We start from the raw sequence: 21291 nt of genomic DNA, 5'->3' as shown, positions 1-21291 counted from the left end.
GATTCGTTGTCGTCGAAGTGATCGTCTTCATACTCTGGCATTTTTGCCTTGCCTTTGTCCAGCTTCGAACTCGGCCGAGATGTGCTTTGATCGCTCGGGGGCTCTTGTGGTCCACTAAGCCTTGTCGTAATTGGGCTTTTTTCCAACATGCGCGTGAGCCGATCTTCGGCTTCTATCTCTATTTAAGCGGAATCCAGGTCGAGCGGAATCGAAGTCGAAGTTGTCCCTGGTGCGTACCAAGATGTGGACTCGTCGAAAATGACGTCTCAACTTACTCAAGATTTTCGAGTTGAGGGGTTATAGCACTTGTACCTCTTTTGCTCCAATGAGTATCCTATAAGGATACATTTCTCCGACCTCGGGTCGAGCTTTTGCCGCTTTTCGTCAGGGATGTACACATCCACAATGGAGCCGAATATCCGAACATGTGATAGATTCGGCTTGTTTTTGAAAAACTTCTTGTGCGGCGTGAGTTCATGCACGTCGGATGTCGTACACCGATTCATGAGATAGATGGCCGTGTTAGCTGCTTCCGCCCAATATGATTTCGGCATGTGCTTTTTGTTAAGCATAGCCCGTGCTAGTTCGAGGATGTGTGGATTCTTGCGTTCGACTACTCCGTTCTATTGTGGCGTATATCGACACGGAAATTCTCGTCGAATCCCTTCTTTTCGAAGATACGTCGTAAACTCATCCAAGAAATATTCTTTGCCTCCATCCGATCGAAGGCACCGTACGTGTCAACTTGTAGTTTTTTTGACTCCACTCATGAATTTTTGGAAGTGTTCAAACACTTCTCTCTTTTGTCGCATCAGGTAGATCCAAGTGTGCCTAGAGAAGTCGTCGATAAAGGGCACGTAGTATCGGCATCCGTCGAATGTCGTCGTTTGAGCCGGTCCCCATACATCAGAATGAATTACGTCGAGTACGCCTTTGCTTACATTCCTCTCTCTCGGAAATGGATGCCGATGTTGCTTGCCGAATTGGCAAGCCGCACATTCGCCTTCAATCTCTCTCTCTTTGAAGGTTGGGAGTCCGACGACGACTCCTTTCGATTGCATCGCCTTGAGATTTTGAAGGTTGATATGGCCAATCTGTTTGTGCCATAACTCTATGTCAGACTTGGCTTTCATGCCTTTTGTGAACATGGCCGATTTCATCTCGTGCGAGTCAAGAATGAACATTTGGCCCTCTCTTCGTCTGCATGCGATGAGTCGGCCCTCTTTTTTGATGAAGTAACGACCTTGATTAAATTGAACTTGCATTCCTTGCTCTACAATTTGGCCGACGGAGAACAAATTCTTCGTGATAGTTGGTACATGGAAGACATTTTTAGTGTAAGTTTGCTTACCTTCTTTTCCGAACGAAACATTGCCGATGTGCCGAATCAGGTGCATAGTGTCGTCTCCGGTTTCGACATAGCCGGGTCGGTCTAGCTCTCGAAGTTCTCGGAACCATTCTTGATGCGACGTCATATGGTTCGAGGCACCGGAATCGACGAACCGTACGTCTTCTGGACCGGAGGCACTAGTAGAAGTAAAGGCCGACATAGAATTCGCTCTATGTCTCATTACGAATAATCCACCGTAGTCGTCGTACTTGGAGTCGGCGGCGTAATTGGTGCGTTGTCGACTAGTGGAAGCCGATCCACGCATCTTCTTTCGGCACTCTTCTTCACGGTGGCTGACTTTGCCGCAATATCCGCATCCGATTGAGGTTTGTCGGCTTGAACCGGAATTGTGGCTCCCCGTTCTTCCGAAGGTTCCTCGATGGCCTCCATCTTGTTGCCGTAATTGAGAGTTGTTTCGTAAATCGGACCTCGTCCGCCTCGTCCTTGGCCAAATCGGCCTCTTCTTGCATGACCGCGTCCTCTTCCTCTATCTGAATGCGTGTAGAGCATGTGGCATTACGAGGCGTTGCTCCTTGTTCGAACATGATTCTCTTCGACCAACAACATGGATTGAAGATTGAAGAAGGAGGGTGGATTCTCCCGTGCTAGTACGGCAGTCCGCATCGCATCGAACCGTGGTGCAAGGCCGTTGAGGCATATTTGCACCATTTCATCATCTCCACATTAACGCTTATCGAGCCGAGTGCATCACAAAGCTCCTTGATCTTCAAGGTGTAGCTTGTAATGGACATATTATCCCGTTGTTGGATGTTGTTCAACTGTTGGCGGAGTTGAAGCTTTCTCGCGGCCGTGTCGACAACGAAATTTTTTCGTAGATTCTCCCACACTTCCTTCGGCGTCTCGGCGTCTCGGCATCCCGGCTTCTCGAATGTAGCCGACCATGTGGTCGTGAACACATGTCACCAAGCAATACATCACTCGGCTTGCCGCTTACTCCCAAGTTCCATAGTCGACGTTTTTCGGGTCGGGTTGGTTTTCTTGTGCTCCCTTGATGTAACTCCAATAACCTTGGCCAACAAGGTATTCGTGCAACTTGTACTCCCAAGATGCAAAGTTGTTGCGATCCAACTTCTCGCTAAGGAGAGCGCTCCCCATTTGAGTATTCATTGTTGATTAAGCTTCATTTCTTCTTTTCCTTCTCTCTCGAACATGAACTATGTAGTGGTACTACGATAGCGATGAGCCGGTTCTTCTTGAACGTCTGCATAGAGCACAACACACAATCACGATGAGACAAGTGGGCTAGATCGAGCTACCAAATCGCTCTGATACCATGTAAAGAATCGGGTATGATTCTTGTGTAGCGGAAGAGATGTGTGTTATGTGTATGTGTGAGAGGAATTAGAGGAGAGATGAGAGAACACAATATAGATAGAAAAAGGAATACTCAAGAAGGTGTATATTTTACAAGTAGAATAAGAGTTACAAAATGTAACATAATAAGGAGTCGCAACCGACTTAGTATAAAGTATGAGTAGGGTGCTTTATATAGAGTCACCCTCTCTCTTCATTAACTTACAACAACCACTCTCTCTCTTGGGGAATGTGAAGACTCATAGGCATGGGGAATATGTAACTCATTAGTTATGTGTCATAGAATATGATTCTATGACATATAGTTAATGTGTAGAGAGTAGTGGTGTGACTCTTGACCTTTGAGTAATCATAGATTCTCAAAAGGTGTGTTCACACGTTGCACTATGTTAAGCTTGATTCTCAACAAAACTTGTAAAGTTGAAACGGGTTCTTGCTGTGATAATCTAACTATAATTATTTTAAATTTTAGTTTATGAGTTCTATAATCATGCGTTAAAACATTTTGAACTCCTAGGAACCTAAAGCTTCTGATAACTAATTTTATGTCTATTTAGTGAGCTTTTGTTTCAACAAGGATCACAATTCTACACTCTTGGTTATGAACCCCAACAATTCCAAACAAATTCGGGGTTCATTAATATTAATATTTCTAGAACTACCAAGGGTAGGTTGGTAATATATCTCTTTTATGAGGCAGCTATTTATATTGCCCTAGTGATTTCCTTTCCAACCCTCATATTCTTGTTTTTCAAACATATTATTGTAGTTAGGATATTTGAGTAAAATGGGCTTCACTTTTTGTTTAAAAATGAGATATTGATTGCAACCACACTAGTACTAACCAAGCCAACTAGCCATACCACAATTCTAATAGTAAATGCACATGTAATGACATAAAAGGACATAAAACATGTTTGAAATTACACCATTATTTTAGTATTGTACACACCATCAAGTTAGTGACTTGAAGAATAATTCCATTCTTTGACAAACATATTTCTGTGTAGAAAGAGCTACATTTAGTTGCATATCAGCAAAGTTCAAACTATTGCTAGTGAACATACAATATAAACAATAAGGACATTGGCTAGCAAGAGTTATATTTAGTCACACATCAACAAACAATGTTTAAAGAGACCATTGCCATTTTTCAATATTATTGAATGTTCCTAGTGAACATACAATATAAACAATAAGGAGCCTTGGCTCTTCACACGTTTTTTTTTTCCAAAACCAAAACTCCTTCCATTAGTTATAAAATTTTACAGCTAAGAATGTTATATACGAATCCCTGTAGGGACGCAATAGTTTCATCTTATGTGGAGGTCCATTGACTCAAGAAAAGGAGAGGATGAACATTGTTGGATGAAGGCCAATCGTTGTCATTTGGCTCTATTAGTCCGCCTGTGATCCCATTGTATTGGCTCTTTGGCATGGCTACAAGTTCACTCTATATCAACTTCACTCCATTCTCAATTGATGCATGGTTTGATTGGTGAAGACCCGCCTTAGTACAACATTGTTTCTATAGAATCCATAGCGTTGTTGGGTTGACCAATTCTAACATGACTTGAGCTTAGGGATTGATAAGAGTTGAGTGGATATTATCGGTGGTGGAAAACAAGATATCTTGTACCTTTATTACCAACATCATCTCGTCCTTTTGATGTTCATCATGCTATGATAACCATCATACATTCCCCCACTTGATTGTGCCTTGTACCTAGAATAATTGTAATAGGTGGCTAACCCCCACCATATTCAATGGGTCTCTAGGCAGTCCCATAGAGCGTGTCGGATTGATTTTGTTGCATTGGGGTACGCTACACAATTAGGAGAATGAAGGATCTCACGTTGCCATACTCCAACCAGTAGCAACCTATGTATTAATAGCCATTGGAATGTGGTAATTCGCTTAGTGTTTTGTTGTTTCCATAATTGATGCCAAAACTGGATAATAATTGTATGGGGAACATGATATGTTGGTTTGAGCAGCTAGGATTGTGTCAACCCAATCTGGTTGTAACTTGGTAGAAGGGGATGGTTTTGCTTCCTTGGCCCACATAAGGATCGTGCCACATCCATTGCAAAGGGTTCCAACTGACCTTACATAACCATGTGTTTTTTATGAGTACATATGTTTACACGTTTTGTTTTGGTTCAATGAACATTAAAGTTAGATAAAGTTAAAAAGATGATGTCCCATGGTTAGCAAAAAGAATTTTTCATATTTCTCATTTTATGGTTAGGTGTTTCTCCTCATATTACCAAGGAAACTAAGATTTCAACTAGAAGACAATATTAAAAGTTTCCTTTTTTCCAACTATGAATTCAAAGAGAAATATCTCATTTGTGTCTTTTTTTTTATATTTTTATAACAATCCTTTCGTGGAGGCCTAATGCTAAGTATGGATCTAGCCCAAGACTTTTGCCATGGTGTTTCAAGGATGATATGAGTACATATGTTTACACGTTTTGTTTTGGTTCAATTAACATTAAAGTTAGATAAAGTTAAAAAGATGATGTCCCATGGTTAGCAAAAAGAATTTTTCATATTTCTCATTTTATGGTTAGGTGTTTCTCCTCATATTACCAAGGAAACTAAGATTTCAACTAGAAGACAATATTAAAAGTTTCCTTTTTTCCAACTATGAATTCAAAGAGAAATATCTCATTTGTGTCTCTTTTTTTATATTTTTATAACAATCCTTTCGTGGAGGCCTAATGCTAAGTATGGATCTAGTCCAAGACTTTTGCCATGGTGTTTCAAGGATGATATGAGTACATATGTTTACACGTTTTGTTTTGGTTCAATGAACATTAAAGTTAGATAAAGTTAGAAAGATGATGTCCCATGGTTGGCAAAAAGAATTTCTAATCTTTCTCATTTTATGGTTAGGTGTTTCTCCTCATATTACCAAGGAAACTAAGATTTCAATTAGAAGACAATATTAAAAGTTTCCTTTTTTCCAACTATGAATTCAAAGAGAAGTATCTCATTTGTGTCTTTTTTTTTATATTTTTATAACAATCCTTTCGTGGAGGCCTAATGCTAAGTATGGATCTAGTCCAAGACTTTTGCCATGGTGTTTCAAGGATGATATGAGTACATATGTTTATACGTTTTGTTTTGGTTCAATGAACATTAAAGTTAGATAAAGTTAAAAAGATGATGTCCAATTGTTAGCAAAAAGAATTTTTCATGTTTCTCATTTTATGGTTAGGTGTTTCTCCTCATATTACCAAGGAAACTAAGATTTCAATAAGAAGACAATATTAAAAGTTTCCTTTTTTCCAAACTATGAATTCAAAGAGAAATATCTCATTTGTGTCTTTTTTTAAATATTTTTATAACAATCCTTTCGTGGAGGCCTAATGCTAAGTATGGATCTAGTCCAAGATTTTTGCCATGGTGTTTCAAGGATGATATTGATGGCTTTGTCACCTAGTATGTTTGATGCTAGGAAATCATATATCTTCCCTATTTCTTACGGTACAAGAAAACTTTTAAATGTCAATGCCATATAATTGGACATATACAAAAAACCACACATGATAATACTAGTACTCGCACCTAGTAAGAAATTTACACCACTAATCACTTTTTGGGAAGTAGAACTTGTCATTGGTTATTTGTTCCTATCCACATACACATGCATGATGCAAACACACGCATGCACGTGCACATGCACAAGTTTGTAACTTGCATGATGAAGTTTCCATGCTACTAGAGATAGAATAGAAATAGCACTCCTTGATCATATATGAATAGAAAAATGTCTTGATATTAAGGTATGCTATGAATAATATCTTATTTACTTATTTGAAAATGGATGAGAACATTGTGTGGTGTATGTTGCTAGAAAAGCCTTGTTCATGATAAGTGTAGATGGGTTGACATTCCACGAACTTGATCCATGGCCAAAATTCATGCATTTGGGTTGCATTAATTTCAAAGTGGCCAAATTAGGAAGACAATGCAACACCACCCTACATAGATAATAAAGAATTTGATAGAAAAATGTCTTAATATTGTGGTGTGCATGTGTGCCTTTGTGCCACCCTTTTAGCACACCCTTCAAATCATGTAATCGGTTTGATTATCCGTTCCAATGCTAAAAGGGTGGGTCGGCTTAGGTACATGCATCCTAAAAAGGTTGTGCTAAAAGGGTGGCACAAAGGCACACACATGCACACCACAATATTAAGATATACTATGAATATTATCTCATTTACTTATTTGAAAATGGATGAGAACATTGTGTGGGAGTATGTTGCTAGAAAAGCCTTGTTCATGATTAGTGCAGGTGGGTTGACGTTCCATGAACTTGATCCATGGCCAAAATTCATGCATTTGGGTTGCATTAATTTCAAAGTGGCCAAATTAGGAAGACAATGCAACACCACCCTACATAGATAATAAAGAATTTGATATGAAGGTATGAATAATGGAGAACATTTGAGTTTTGAGAGGATCATTTTGAGTGCACGATAGATTTAATAAACATTTGTTTAACGTCTATGGCAGATCAATGATCTATGAGATGGGGCTTAGCCCATGGCGTGGATTGAACTTAGGTTCTCTCAATTTTTATGGAGAGAGAGAGAGATATGGAAACAAAGAAAGTTTGGAAAGTTGGAGTAGAGTCAAAATTCTTGACTCGGTATATGGAGTGCTCGACTTGCCTATTGGTGATTCGACATGTCCCACTACCCAAGTAGTAGTAATACCACTCATATTTGTGGTGTGGTACCATTGTAGTGTTGTCAAACACATTTATTGATATAAATAATAATTATGTGTTTTCACAATGAAGCAAAAAAGACAATTCTATTAACGTCAATGTGAGGCCAAATTGATTGACTTATGAGAGCAATTGTCCACTATAACATCCTCCCAAATCAATTGACTTAAGGAACCCATGAGACCAAGTTGTCCACTATGATATCCATCCAAATCAATTGACTTATGGAACCCATCACGGGTAGATATATTGTTTCTACGGGCCCAAATCATCATTGTAATACAATATACTTATTGACATTGGGTATAAAAGTGCGAAAAAGGTACAAGTAGTAAAGTGAAAACCTATATAAAATAGCAACCAAGGATAAGGGAGACATAAGAGTGTCACATTTTTTTCCCCCTAGGGCTTACGAAGAATGGAGTTTACGCACACGGGAAAATTAGGGTTCGCGAAGGTGCAAGCCTGGTATACGTCCGAAGCCTTGGACTGGTCAACATTCGGCAAGCCATTGCCGAACACGACATCATCACAAAAGCATGTGAGGTTGACGGTGGAGAGGGTACGGCAACAAGCAAGGGACGGGCGGACGACGGGGACAGGGGACGGCGCGAGGTATGTCCCGCAAAAGGGACGGATACGTTGCACGAGCGCGGCCGGGTTGCAATTTCCTCCGTTCCCGTTATTCACGAGGCCTCCTCCGATGACCGGGATAAGGTTGGTGGGGGGCCCCACTACCATGGGGCCAGCTGAATGGATGGAGCTAAAAGGAGCTGTGGGCTGGGAGGCAACCTCGTCACGCGGCCTATCTAATGTGGACAGGCCGTAGTACTCGCGTGACATGGCATGCGAGCCCCAGGCACCACTCATTAGGCTCAGGCCCACAATGATGAACAAGGCAAAGAGAAGCGTTGTGGTTAAGGGCAATGCCATGCTTAGATGCTTTATGAAATGCAATTCTTTTTTTGTAGGGGCACCCCTTTGTTCTTCTTTTTCTCTCTACTTATATAGATGTTATGTTTCCTCCACACTATTGCTATGAGGAGCTTTTTTTTATGGGTGGGTGGCCTGCTCACATTCAAACGAAGAAAGTGTAGGTTTTTTATTTACACTTCCCCACCACCTAGTCAAGTCTTCAGCATTTTTACATATTCACATACAAACATGGCCGAAATCAATTCGTGGGCACGCAACAAATAAAGAACATAAGCAAGCCAACATGATGCCCCTACCCTTTTAAAAAGACTTCTGAGAATATCCTCCAAATTTCCCACAATCTTCTCTCAATCATGTGCCCTACTTTTAGCTCTAGTACTAAACTAAATTTGAAACTCTAGGGGCATTTTCGAAAATATTTGTGCCATGCATTCAGTGTATTGCTCAGTAGTTCACTCATTAATATTATCCTCTTGATTCATATTATCCCATTTGGTAGTCACAAGGATATTTCAAATCATTGCATATTTATAAATTTTCGCTTTTCGCTTTTCAATATATAAGCATAGGAATATCATAAAAAGTATCCATATATAGATTCCATTTTCACATCACAAAATGCAAATGCAAATTTCTCAGCACTCAATCAGAACCAAGCTCCTAGGAACCTAGCTTAAAATTTGGAATCAAACGTTGAAACTGAAGCAATCAAACCAATATGAATATAGTCCATAGAAGTCCTAAATATTGAAATGTAGTCAAATTTGCAAGCACACACAATCAATGCATCCATTGTGAACCTACACTATAGGAGCTTCCTATAATATTATTGAAATTGGAATTTCTAAACTTCTAATATCTCATAAGCAATAATTCTGCAGTTACCAAGAATTTAGAAGTAAATTTCCAATTAGTAACAGCATTGCATAATTCTACTACCGAGATGCTTTCTATAATAAACACATAAGAATCAGATAACTAAGGTGTTAACATTAGAGGTTGCTTTCTGATCACCTATTTTCCAACTTTAACTCATCTTAGATCTATCAAAGATATATTTAGAGCAGTGAAACCAAATATTCAGCTTCTGTAAGTTACAACATATAGACATCCAATATGAGGACACATTGAGAATATCTACTAATACTTAACCTTAACCAAATTAATTTGGACACATTTAACAAACACACAGGGTATTAAAACTGATGGGCAATTCAAATCCCAGATTTTCTTCCCTACAAACTAGAATCACTAGTAAACTGTATAGCAGAACCTAAATTGATAAAAGCAAATTTTTATTGTGCCTATTATCTCATTAGACATTGATGGTAAAAACAAATCCCTATCCTGATACCAATTGCAGGTGTTAAAATAGGTGCAAATATCCAGTTTAGCTGACTGATCATGCTGAAAGAGAAATTGACCAACTGTAATTGCCTCAGTAAGCTCAGTTGATAAAGCATGCATTGATGTTTTTCATAAACATTAATACTTGGGATGTATTAGTTAGTGCAAGCCAACGCATACATAGCTAATTTAAACATCTTTAAAAAATGAAACTACAATAAGAATACAAAGAGAATACATTCCATTTCAACAAAACCAGTGAATAACAATGAGCGTTTTCTTTGTCACCAATACCTAATATATGTCATTAAAAAAATTGGAAACCACTAATTAACAGAAGAGATGAGCAATCATCCTATTTTATTTTTATGAAACTCAGAAAAGGGGAGTAACAGAGTCCTAAACACAGGAAGCACCCTGACATTTATTTACATTCATTGCATTCATTGCTACAGGCAATGAGTTGAACTAGTAGTTCGAACTCAATTAAAGACAACATGCAATGTTTTTATCATAGTACATAAAATTCGTGTTCGTCTAGCATAACATTTGTTTTCCTACGTTCGAAAATGAATGCAAATGTTATTTACACATTCTTGTGTTTTTTTTCCTTTTTTTAGGTTTATTTACCTCATAATAAATAGTTAATCCAAAAGTATAGTATTTACCATTCTTCGAGGGTGTTTCCCATACTCAATTGATTAAAACATTCGCGAATGTTTCGAATGCACGTATGGTTCATACTATGGTTTTTGTAATAAAAAATTGCTCTACCATGTATGAGCTTGAGAAAGTTTTTTGCTCTACCATGCATGAGCTCGGACATTCATCATTTCAATCAAATTATTTCAAAACACTCAATAAACGAAATTAAAATATTGGCTTTGAACTTAACACATAATTGAGGCAATACAAAGTATGGAAGGAAAATGGAAATGTATTACGACATTCTTAGCAACAGCCTGAATTAAAGAAGGCGGCAACAGACTAACTGAAGCAACTACATAATCATGTGACCTCAAAACAGCAATACAACTTTGCTGAATCAATAGTATGACCCTCCTAATTACATTAATGTAAAACGCATGATTAGATGCTAACAATCTTAGAGCACACAAAACAAATGCCGAAAATCAAAGGATGTCGCTGATGTATGAAGTAGGTAAATCAAAAACAAAAAGGCATTTATTATAGTCCTACCATAACTCAAGTAGCTCAATTGTATTATCTTGCCTTGATATAGAGATCTGAAAAGGTAACATTACTCCTTTTCTTCACCTTTGATCTGATCATCACCTGAATTCATGTTAACAAAGAAAGTAATCAATTTCCCCCCCACAAGCACAGGCATTTTCTTCTTACAATACAGTAGTTAAAATGCATGTGCTTCAGCTGACAAACCTCCATCATCTTGCAAATCTGATGTCCAAAGAGTGAGATTGTCTCTTAAGAGTTGCATAATCAGAGTGCTATCTTTATAAGACTCCTCACTAAGTGAATCAAGTTCGGCAATAGCTTCATCAAAAGCTTGTTTCGCAAGATGGCAAGCCCTGACATTACAAAAAAAGAAAAAATTAATGCTCTCACTTCAATAAGGGAAAATAATAATATTTAACTTTCTTTGAAGTTCACAGTACAACATTAAGACTTACTTTTCTGGAGAGTTGATAATTTCATAATAGAACACTGAAAAGTTTAATGCTAAGCCAAGCCTGATTGGATGTGTTGGCGATAATTCCGTTGATGCTGTGTTAGATGCAGCCTGCAAACTCAATAATAGGGTCAAGGTTAGTGTATCCATACAAACATAAACCCCTCTCTCAAATATATGAATTATGCAAAGCTAGTCAATATCTAAATTCTCTTAAAAATTTTGAACATGGATGCTTTTAAAGTTTTTCTAAAACTGTAAAAGAGTTTTAGTAGATTTCAGGCTCAAAATCCATTCCTACATGTTTGAAGAATCCTCACATAGATCATATTAGACTCCATTGCACTATACCTTAATAAATTGTAAGTTCACAATTTTTTAACATACGATCAAAAGTATTATTTAGTTTTAATCTCTGGAGGGGCACCAATATCTCAACCCTTGTATATCTAGGACTCCAAATTGCTATAAACAGAAATAATTAAAAAAAGTGATTCAGAAGATACATCAATACTTGTGATAATAATATGGAAACCTTAAATGGATATCCCTAGCTTGACTAATCATCCAAATGCTGTGAGCACGTCGTTATACTCGATAGTAGTACTACTGTGAACTATCAGAAGCTTACCTGGTAAGAAGCCAAAGATTGATCTGCAACCACTTTCCTTTCATCTCCTGTTTTGAACTCTGCTAGATATCGGGAATAATCCCCTTTCCTGGAACATTAAAGAATAGAAAGGCACATCAAGAACAAATAAACATCACTGGAAATTACAAAACTTGGATAACAAATCATTGACAACTTTCTGTATTAAGATGGCTATTTCATATTGCACAAGATATTAAAACTCAGATAACATATCCTTGACATTATCCCTGTTTGAGCAAATAAGTTGTCTGGATGGACCGTCATTATTAGCAATTATCTCTATAATGTGGATATCAAACCTTGGAAACTGAAACATAAGGAGAAAATAAAAGTGTATAGTATGTATTGTATGATATTACAATATGTATACTTGGATAACAAATCATTGAAACTACCTATGCTTAAACAACCACGATGGTATGTATACATTCCTCACAGACAATCATAACTAAAAAACTGGGCAACGAAATCATTGTCTATATGTCTATGAAGTAAATACCAAAAATTCGTGAGCAGATCTCATTCACGTTAAAGAAGAAGAAGAACCAAATACGGAAACTAAACAAAGTACGGATGAATGTCACAATGTAACAAAAACAAATCGGGCATACAAAATCATTGCCCAAATGTCCATCAACTAAATATCAAAACTTTGTGAACAGATCTTATGGTAAAGAAGACGAAGCTAAAACAAAACGTAAACATACATTTTATGATAACAGAAATTGAATATGCACTTTATAACAACAATAAAATGAGCACAAACGTTATAAAAATCACCTTGCATCTTATGACACGACAAAAAAATGAACATATATCTTATGCTAAAAGTCAACTGCAACATACATCTTGTAATATAAAAGGATGGTATTTCTATAAAAACGGAACATACAACTTACAATGCAGGAAAATCTGAACAATATATATGAGTAAAAACGAACATTTATCCTCTGATAAAACAAATCTGAGCATATATCTTCGGATGAAGGCGAAAAACCATGCACAGAAATGCAATAAATGAATAAAATGGAGCATACATCTTATGATAGAAGACAGCAAATTCTCCAGAGCTTGAAGAAGGTAAAAGATGTTGATCTATCACAGCCAGAATATCATTACAGATATCAGTAAGTTCCCCCTCGACTTTCTTTCTGTACTCCCTGATCTGTTTCACGTGTTGTTCGTTTCCTTTGCTCTCTTCTTTCTGTTCGATGGAAGACAATATCCTCCAAGAAGCACGGCGAGCACCGATAACATTCTTGTAGCCAACAGAGAGCAAGTTTCTTTCTTCAACAGTAAGCTCCACTTCAAGCTTGGCCACATTCTTCATGAAATCCACCATCTCTGCGGAGAAAGATGCAGGAATGGAGGATTACGGAAAGGGATGCGGAAAAAACGAGACGGGGACATGACAAGATCTACGAAATCGAAAGAAGAACAAGGAGAGGGGGAGGGAGGGAGAGAGAGAGAGAGAGAGAGAGAGAGAGAGAGAGAGAGATCTAGCTTTTACTTATACCTTCATAGCGTTCTGCCTGTTCGGCGAGCTTTGCTAGATAGACCTGAGTTTCTCTGTCCTTCTCGGCCGTCATCGCGATGGGGGGAAGAAGAGGCAAGAAGCTGTAGTGGCTCTCTGTCAGAGAATGAAGCCGAATGAGAGAGAGAGAGAGAGAGAGAGAGAGAGAGAGAGAGTGTGTGTGTGTGTGTGTGTGTGTGTGTGTGTGTGTGTGTGTGTGCGCGCGCGTCTCTCTCTCTCTCTCTCTCTCTCTCTCTGGGATCAGTACGAACGAAAGAGCACAAATTCCTTTCACACACACACACGTGAGAACGTATAATTTTGAATGGCTACACACGTGTGTAATCTATGTATGTATGTATGTATGTAATCTATTTAATCTATGTATTATATGCAAATGTGCATGTAATGTATGTATTGTATCATGTATGTATGTAATCATAGAATGAACCATACGTATCATACGTGCATTTGCATTCGCGTATGATTCAAACAAACGTGTATGATAAATCATCTCAACGTTGGATTGAATTGACTAGGGTCCATATTATATATTGATTCACTCTCTCAATCCCAATAAGTGGACTCTAATAATCCATTGTGAACCACCAACATAAGTATGGTTGCAATATTTGCATTGTATCACATGCATACTTTTGGGATGCGAATCAAGACATCTCTATCATCCTCGCTTTAAAACTTTACAAAAAAATGAGTATGAACTATAGAGATTGAATCAAAACATGTCAATATAAATTATAATCAAACGTTCAAAAACTCATAAAACTTATATTCGAGAATATGAAGAAAACATGACATAAGTAGTAGTAGCATAACAACTTACCACTCAGGTGAGCTAATTTCTAATAACAAAGAAAGAAAGAAAAAGAAGAAAAAGAAACATGACACTAACATAAAATTTTGCCATGACATTAACAAGAGGATATGAGAAAGTTGGGAATTGAACCCAAGACACAAGTAATAGTTGTATAGCAACTTACCACTAGGTTGTGCTTAGTTCTAATAATAAAAGTGTAAAAGAAAAAAAGTATTATAACATCAAGATAAAATGTTGTTATGACATGGTACCAATTAGAGAGAAAGATATGAGAATTTTGGGAATCAAACCCAAGACATAAGATAGACATGACTCCTTACCACTAGGATGAACAAACTTATAATGAGAGTAAATGAAAAAAATGTAAAAAAAAGAGTACATATTTTTCCCATTTCAAACGTGTTCGTTTCCAAACGTTTGAATGCTTGCTCGAACACGAATATTATGTTCTATGTATGTAATGTATGTGATGTATGCAATGTAATGCATGTATGTATGTATGTAATCTATGTATTGTATGTATGTATGTAATGTGTATGGTTTGTATGGGTGGATGCAACTTTGGTTGTGTCTCAGATCGGATTGTCAATACTATCCTCTGGTCATTATCTCTCCAATATTGACGTTTGTTTTACGTTGCATTTCTCTAACACCTCTAGCCCACGTGTGTGTTTGTGAACTATTCTGTTTTTTCTTGCGGTTTACCATCGCTTGCGTCAAGGTTTCCCACTCATGATATCAAGTACATATGTCGCCAAAAAAGTATCCAGGTGCGGGTGGTGCATGCGTGTGAACGGAAACTGGCCCACTTTTTAGATTCTCCATTGCTAATATGATACATCCCCCATAAAATATAAAACAAAAGTTGTTAGCAAAGAAATAGGGGATGGTTTTGAGTCCTTACACCTCTCTAAGTCATCAAGTTAAAAGCTCCTCGTATTACTTGTTTCAAATGATAGAATGACAAAGTCTATGACATTGTGATTCAAATCAGCTTGACGTATATTTTTCTTCCTCTCTTAGTACGTAATTGCAATGTGACTATCCTTGAATGTCATGAACATAACCAAAACCTAGGTAATCCAGCTTTGTTAAAATAACTCAAGCAAAAGAAGTCGAGTGTTTAAGTCAGATTGCATTGGTAGTGGCATCAATGAACATTTATTAATGGACTTAATATAAACTTCGTATGAATGTCTACATTATGAATCTTCACCTACTCTAGGTTGTTTTGATGACATGACAACCAACCCACAATATATACGGGCGGGATGAAAATCTACATAGTCATCACCGTAGATTTTGCTTGTCACGTAAATTGGCACATGCAATTTTTAGTTCTATATTATCTACTTGATCAAGTGATTAACTTATTAGCATCAATTGATTATTCGTCAATCAATAAGCTAACCATGTCTTGTAAAATCATAAACTTATTCTAAAACCTATGTGAAATAATGATCAGCTTTTTCCTTTAAAAAAACTCTACATTTTGTAAAGTAGGTGAGCCTTTATTCGGATTCTTTTATCATATATATGGGCAAAGAAGAGGCAAAATGCTTTATGGGGATATACATGTGTGTGTGTGTGTGGTTCACTCAAATATTAAACAAGGGATGGATGGCTCTCCCTAATTGTAAAGCTTATCATTTTCAATAGAGACAAGAATGATGACTTCATGTCGGTTACTTTTCTATGGTTTAGATACAAAAAACATGTTGTAATAATGTAGTGAACAAATATGCTTGTTCCTAAAATTTTCTATACTAAGCCCAAGTCAAGTTAACCTCTATCCATGATCCATCATTGCTTGTAGATGTGGCCAAGCAACAAGAATAACATCCTTATAAAAGTGAGAGTTGTAACACACATCATGAATATTTGTTAGGAAAGGCAAAAACTCAGATGCACCATTCAAAGGTTTTTTGGTGAAAAACCTCACAAACGAAATAACTCACTTTTACCAAGAAAGCAACCATTAGATCTACAAAACTATGAATAGTTGATTATTTAACACATGCATGTGGATGAGTCACCAAAAAAAGACCATATGGTCAACATATTGATATTAAGTAGCTAGAAAATGGGGAGTTCATGAAGAACATATCAATAATAGAAGTTGTGCGAACAAAGCATACATCAATATGCAAAATAACAGATTGAACATGAATTGATACATGAGAAACAAGGAGGCATTTGTATTTTCTTTATAATATTAAGTTAGGAGTCAATAATGGCTCGGCTCAAACCAGAACCGAGCCATTAAACCGTTTTAAAGCAGTTTGGCAATTCGGTTCAAGCTTGAGCTTCCTTAACTGGTTTAAGCTTGGTTCAGTTCAGCTCGAGCCTTGTCAAATTGGTTAATGCATAATCAGTTTAGCCAAACTAGTTTAGGGATTGCTTCAGTTAATGTTTGAAAACTCCTAAACTGGTTAAGGCCAAACCAATTAAGTTGAAACCAAACCATTGCCGATTCCTAATGTAAGTATGAGAGGCATTCCCATTTTCTTTATAATTTCCCCCACGATATATATAGAATAAGTAATAAAATATGAAGAGAGGTTTATGGTGAAAACTCAAATAATTTAGTGTATTGTAACTGCATAGCTAAGATCATAGCTAACATAATAAAAGATTGCCTTTCCAGCATATTTTTACATAACAAAATAGCTCTAGTAGATGGGCTATTTACTATGTCAAAAATATTGTCCATGATTCAATACAAAAGAGGCTCTACTCTTTAAAAGTTGACACATAGAAATAAAAAAAGTATGCACAACAATGATTCTCTTTTTTTCATTCCTCTCTCCAGCAACTCTTGACACCCAAAACAAACATCAAATGTCAATAAAACCATTTTGTTTTTCCAACTTATCGAAAAGACCACTTATTGTTGTAAGATGTCTATTGTCCAGGGATGGAGGTCTTTATCTCTCATTGACACAGGAATGGATTTGATACCTTAAAAGAAGCATGGTTTGGACCTTTATATGATCTTTTAATCTCACCATTTGGTTTGAGTAAGTGAAATTTTAAGAGCAAATAATTCATCCTTTTGTGATGACATGCCTCATTTACATTATCCCTTGCAACCGCACATGCTGATGCAGCTTTGGGCTGCATTAGATAAACCCTTACCCTTGAGTTTGCTTCAAAAATGATTCTACCTCTTTCTGGTTAGATTTTTGTAAGGCGAAAAAGCGGCATTAAGGAAAAGAGTGAGATGCCACATCATCTCTATATGCAACCAAAGCTTCGTTTATTGCCTTGCCGACCTGGGCATATTGCTTACAAAACTTAGATGTAACCTGTAAAAATGATCAGGTCAATGGTTAATGTAAAGAATTACATAAATGATTTAACTAAAATGAATTAAATTGTCGGTGATCTATAACGTCTTTTCATATATGCAAAATCCCAAGGGTAATAAAATTTTCGACTTACTTCATGCAGTGTGGATGTTGGTTGCATCGTACCAAGCAAGTCATCGTAGACTAAAACCTGCAAGCCAAACAAATAAAACGCAAATTGAAGGTGGGAGGTATTGTGCTGGAGGAGGGCCTCGTAGTGTCTGGTTATGTCATGGATGATGTGGTCACTGGACTCATGAACTTGTGGTCCATCATTCTCCCCTATCATCCTTTTGGGTATGACATCATGCCCAAGAACGAATGTGTGTCCACAATATTTTGCAGCCATCGCGTGCACATCTTCATCAGGCAATCAAGGATGAATTGGCTCTTGATGAATGTTATGGTCACCTAACGAGATGCCAATTTCTTGGCTAGGTTCATGCGTGGATTAACGTGACCTTGGCCCGGGTAAAGGCATCATTAGATCTTCATTTGAAGAAAAACAAAACTTGATTTTGTTGACTATGTTTTCTTTTACTGAATGTAGAAATATTCATTACACAGAATATATGATGTGATTCAAAAGCAAAGAGTATCGGTTGGACGCTGCGATGGTTGATGAAACACAACAAAAAAAAGATGGTGAGACTAAGGAAAAGTAGTTTCTTTTTAGTTTTAATGCATGAATGCCATGTTCTATACAGGAAATACAATCTCAGTCTATTGAGAAGAGAATTGGAATCAAACACACAATGTGTAATAATCATATATAGCTAAAAATAAGCCTAACTAGGTATGTTATATTCCTGTTCATTCCACCCTCTTTCAGCACTTTCTACTGCCTGTAATAGTAAATCATCAAAATCAATGCTAGGTACGTAAGTAGTACATGTGATGTATACAAATTTTTTTGAACTACTGAACAATGACCAAATTGTATCAAGTTTAAACGAACCAGTGCAAATTATGGTTTATTTCCTTCACCATAATATAGACTCATCAGTTAAATCTATAATTCTTCAAAGTATACAATTTTAAGTTCATTTTCTTTCTAAGCAACCTGTGAAGAGCTTCTCCCGTAGCTTCCAAAGGGAATTTTAAGTTCACCGATAAGAAGGGGTTGACTTGCACCTGTAGCTACAGCGTAACAGTGCAAAAGCATATCATCCACGGTAACCTGCAATGTTATATCACGGCCATGTACCACCATTCCTAAAATCAAGAGTGATGATTTAATAGAAGGGATAGAAATGTGAATGTTTTATTAGCAATGAACGAGGAAGCTTGCAAGAGACAACTTCATTTTGTAACCCGTGTGGTGTGAGCATTATGTTTAAGAAATAAAAACTATATCTCGAGAAAAAATCTCTCCTGATCTTCACAGCTCTCTGGTCATGATTGGTATCCTATACATACATACATATATATATGTATGTGTGTGTGTGTGTGTGTGTGTGTGTATACATATATGTATGTATGTATGTACATTTGTTCAAATGAATGTATGGACTTCTAGACATTTTACAATCAGATTATAGCAAGGATCAAACAGCTATAGTGTATAGAATACTCACAAATGTGATATTTTCTTTAATCTTCATGGAAACTCATACATATTTACATTCTCTGAATAGAATGTCATCAAATATGGTTTTTCATTGCCATAATACATTATCTGCTTTGGCATACAGCAGAGTGGTTTCGAAAGTTACTTGATCCTTTCTCAAGAAAACCCAATTTGGCATGAAGACGGTCCATGAATTTGGCCCAAATTTGGATTCAATTGAGGAACTACGTAATATTTTGGACAACTTAATAGTGTCTCCTTTCACCAGATAAGCCAACTTGGTAGCAAAACAGACATGGATTTTGCCCAAATTTAGAGGAACAGAGCAATATTTTGGATAACATCTTGATGTCTCTGGAAATCAACACTTTGATACCATTTCTATATGGTTAGACACGCAAATATAAGTTTTTTGGTATCATTCGGAAATGTCATGTAAAAAGGGCAGAAAATGTTCTATATCAGAATTTCATTGAGAAATTTGGAAGACAATCAAAAACCCCCCTAAGCCAGAATTTAAATACTTGTCACGTATAAAACCAACATAATGCAATTGACCTTACAACAACCTAATACGAAAATTCGCATGGAACACCCATACTTACATCACAATAGATGACACGCTTTTGAATAGTTATGTAAAAGATTTTTACACCTTTCTGACGACTAATCATCGCAGGGTATACATGGAAATTCTTTATTCTCTTGCATATAAATAGCTTAGAAATGCAATCCATCACTTGATAACCACAGGACATGCACTTTATAAGCACAAGCAAAAAAAACTCAACTTGAAAAAACTTTAGGGTATATTAGCAATTCATCATCCTCTCACATACAATGAGCTCAGAAATGCAAGCCATCATTATAGGCATACAGCCTGCACGTTCAGATTAGGTATTCTTGATCAGAAATGAAAAATCTCACTGAGAATCAAACGGAAAAATCAAGAGAAACTCAGTTCACCATTAAGCTTGCACTTTAGAGAGGTTTACCTTGTAGGCAAAAGCAAAACAAAATGTGAAGAAATGTCCCCAAGAATTAACACTTGGATATTATGCGAAATTCAGAATTCGCGATCATTGAAACAGTTAAGTCAGATTTACCCTGTAAGAATAAGTGAAATTGAAAATTTCACCCAAGAGCCAACACTTGGGATACATCGAAATTCATCATTCTCACCTCTTGCTTATCAAAATGGGAAACAAGATATAATAGGGAGGGAAAGAAGATATAATGGGCGAATTCATTGATGAAGAGATGGAACAATGTGTACATATGCTTTATATGCATGATAGGATAATGCCTATGATATCGAGTATGGAAACACCATATAATGCATGGGTCTATTTTAGTTTTTTCACAAGCTCACCAATGGATAGTAACTATCATGGATCAAGGTAGCACGCAAGGTTTTTCACAAGATTGGCTCATGAATTGGATTAAACCAATCCACAAAGGAGGAGATAAAAATTTGGTATCTAGTTATTGTCAAGGGAAGCTCACTATTACCATCGAGTGTCCACCAAGCTAAAGAAACAACACCTCACTAAGACACTAAGGTGTACTTGATAATTCATTATGTCACGAATACAAAGAACAAAATTCGAGATAAGCTAACCAGGTTGAATCTCACTCATAGAAATAGTTAAATTCTAGGAAAACTATGGTATATTTGGCAATTTATCATTCACCCTTCTAGAAATAGGACAAGTCAAGGTAATCTAAATTCTCACTTATACAAATCTGGAACGTCAAGCTAAACTACTCACCAACGAAATTGCCCGCTAAGCGAATATCAATTCCAATAGGTAATGGAATATGACAAAACCAATGGTGCCTAGGCTTTTCTTGCTAGAACTCAAGAGACACAAAAAAGAAGTAGTTGAAGGACAATGGTACAACCACACAAGCTTATAAACAAAGAACAATCACAACTTTCTTTAGCTCCATCACTTGTA

The 21291-nt window shown here is 36.9% G+C and overlaps 1 protein-coding gene across 2 annotated transcripts; it reads right to left on the bottom strand.

Moving 5' to 3' along the window:
* Positions 1-10677: 10677 nt before the first annotated feature.
* LOC147856202 (14-3-3 protein 7-like) lies at positions 10678-13734 on the bottom strand. 2 transcript variants are annotated; one of them, XR_015530682.1, is made up of 7 exons: positions 13576-13734; positions 13097-13403; positions 12039-12126; positions 11409-11518; positions 11158-11306; positions 10957-11052; positions 10678-10773 (listed from the first exon to the last, which is right to left on the bottom strand). XR_015530682.1 is itself a non-coding variant. In XM_087329223.1 (6 exons), exons 1-6 carry the CDS (start codon positions 13646-13648, stop codon positions 11018-11020), a joined length of 762 nt encoding a protein of 253 aa, XP_087185349.1. In that variant the 5' UTR covers positions 13649-13734; the 3' UTR covers positions 10678-11017. The 2 variants fall into 2 exon arrangements, 1 of the variants encoding a protein (XP_087185349.1); XM_087329223.1 differs by having other exon boundaries at positions 10678-11052.
* Between the last annotated feature and the right edge of the window lie 7557 nt (positions 13735-21291).

This window comes from Azolla caroliniana, unplaced genomic scaffold (assembly GCF_043228905.1).
Source record: "Azolla caroliniana isolate FFs.n. ecotype wild unplaced genomic scaffold, voAzoCaro1.0.p SCAF_13, whole genome shotgun sequence".
Lineage (NCBI taxonomy): Eukaryota > Viridiplantae > Streptophyta > Polypodiopsida > Salviniales > Salviniaceae > Azolla > Azolla caroliniana.
This window is presented reverse-complemented; position numbering and strand designations above follow the sequence as displayed.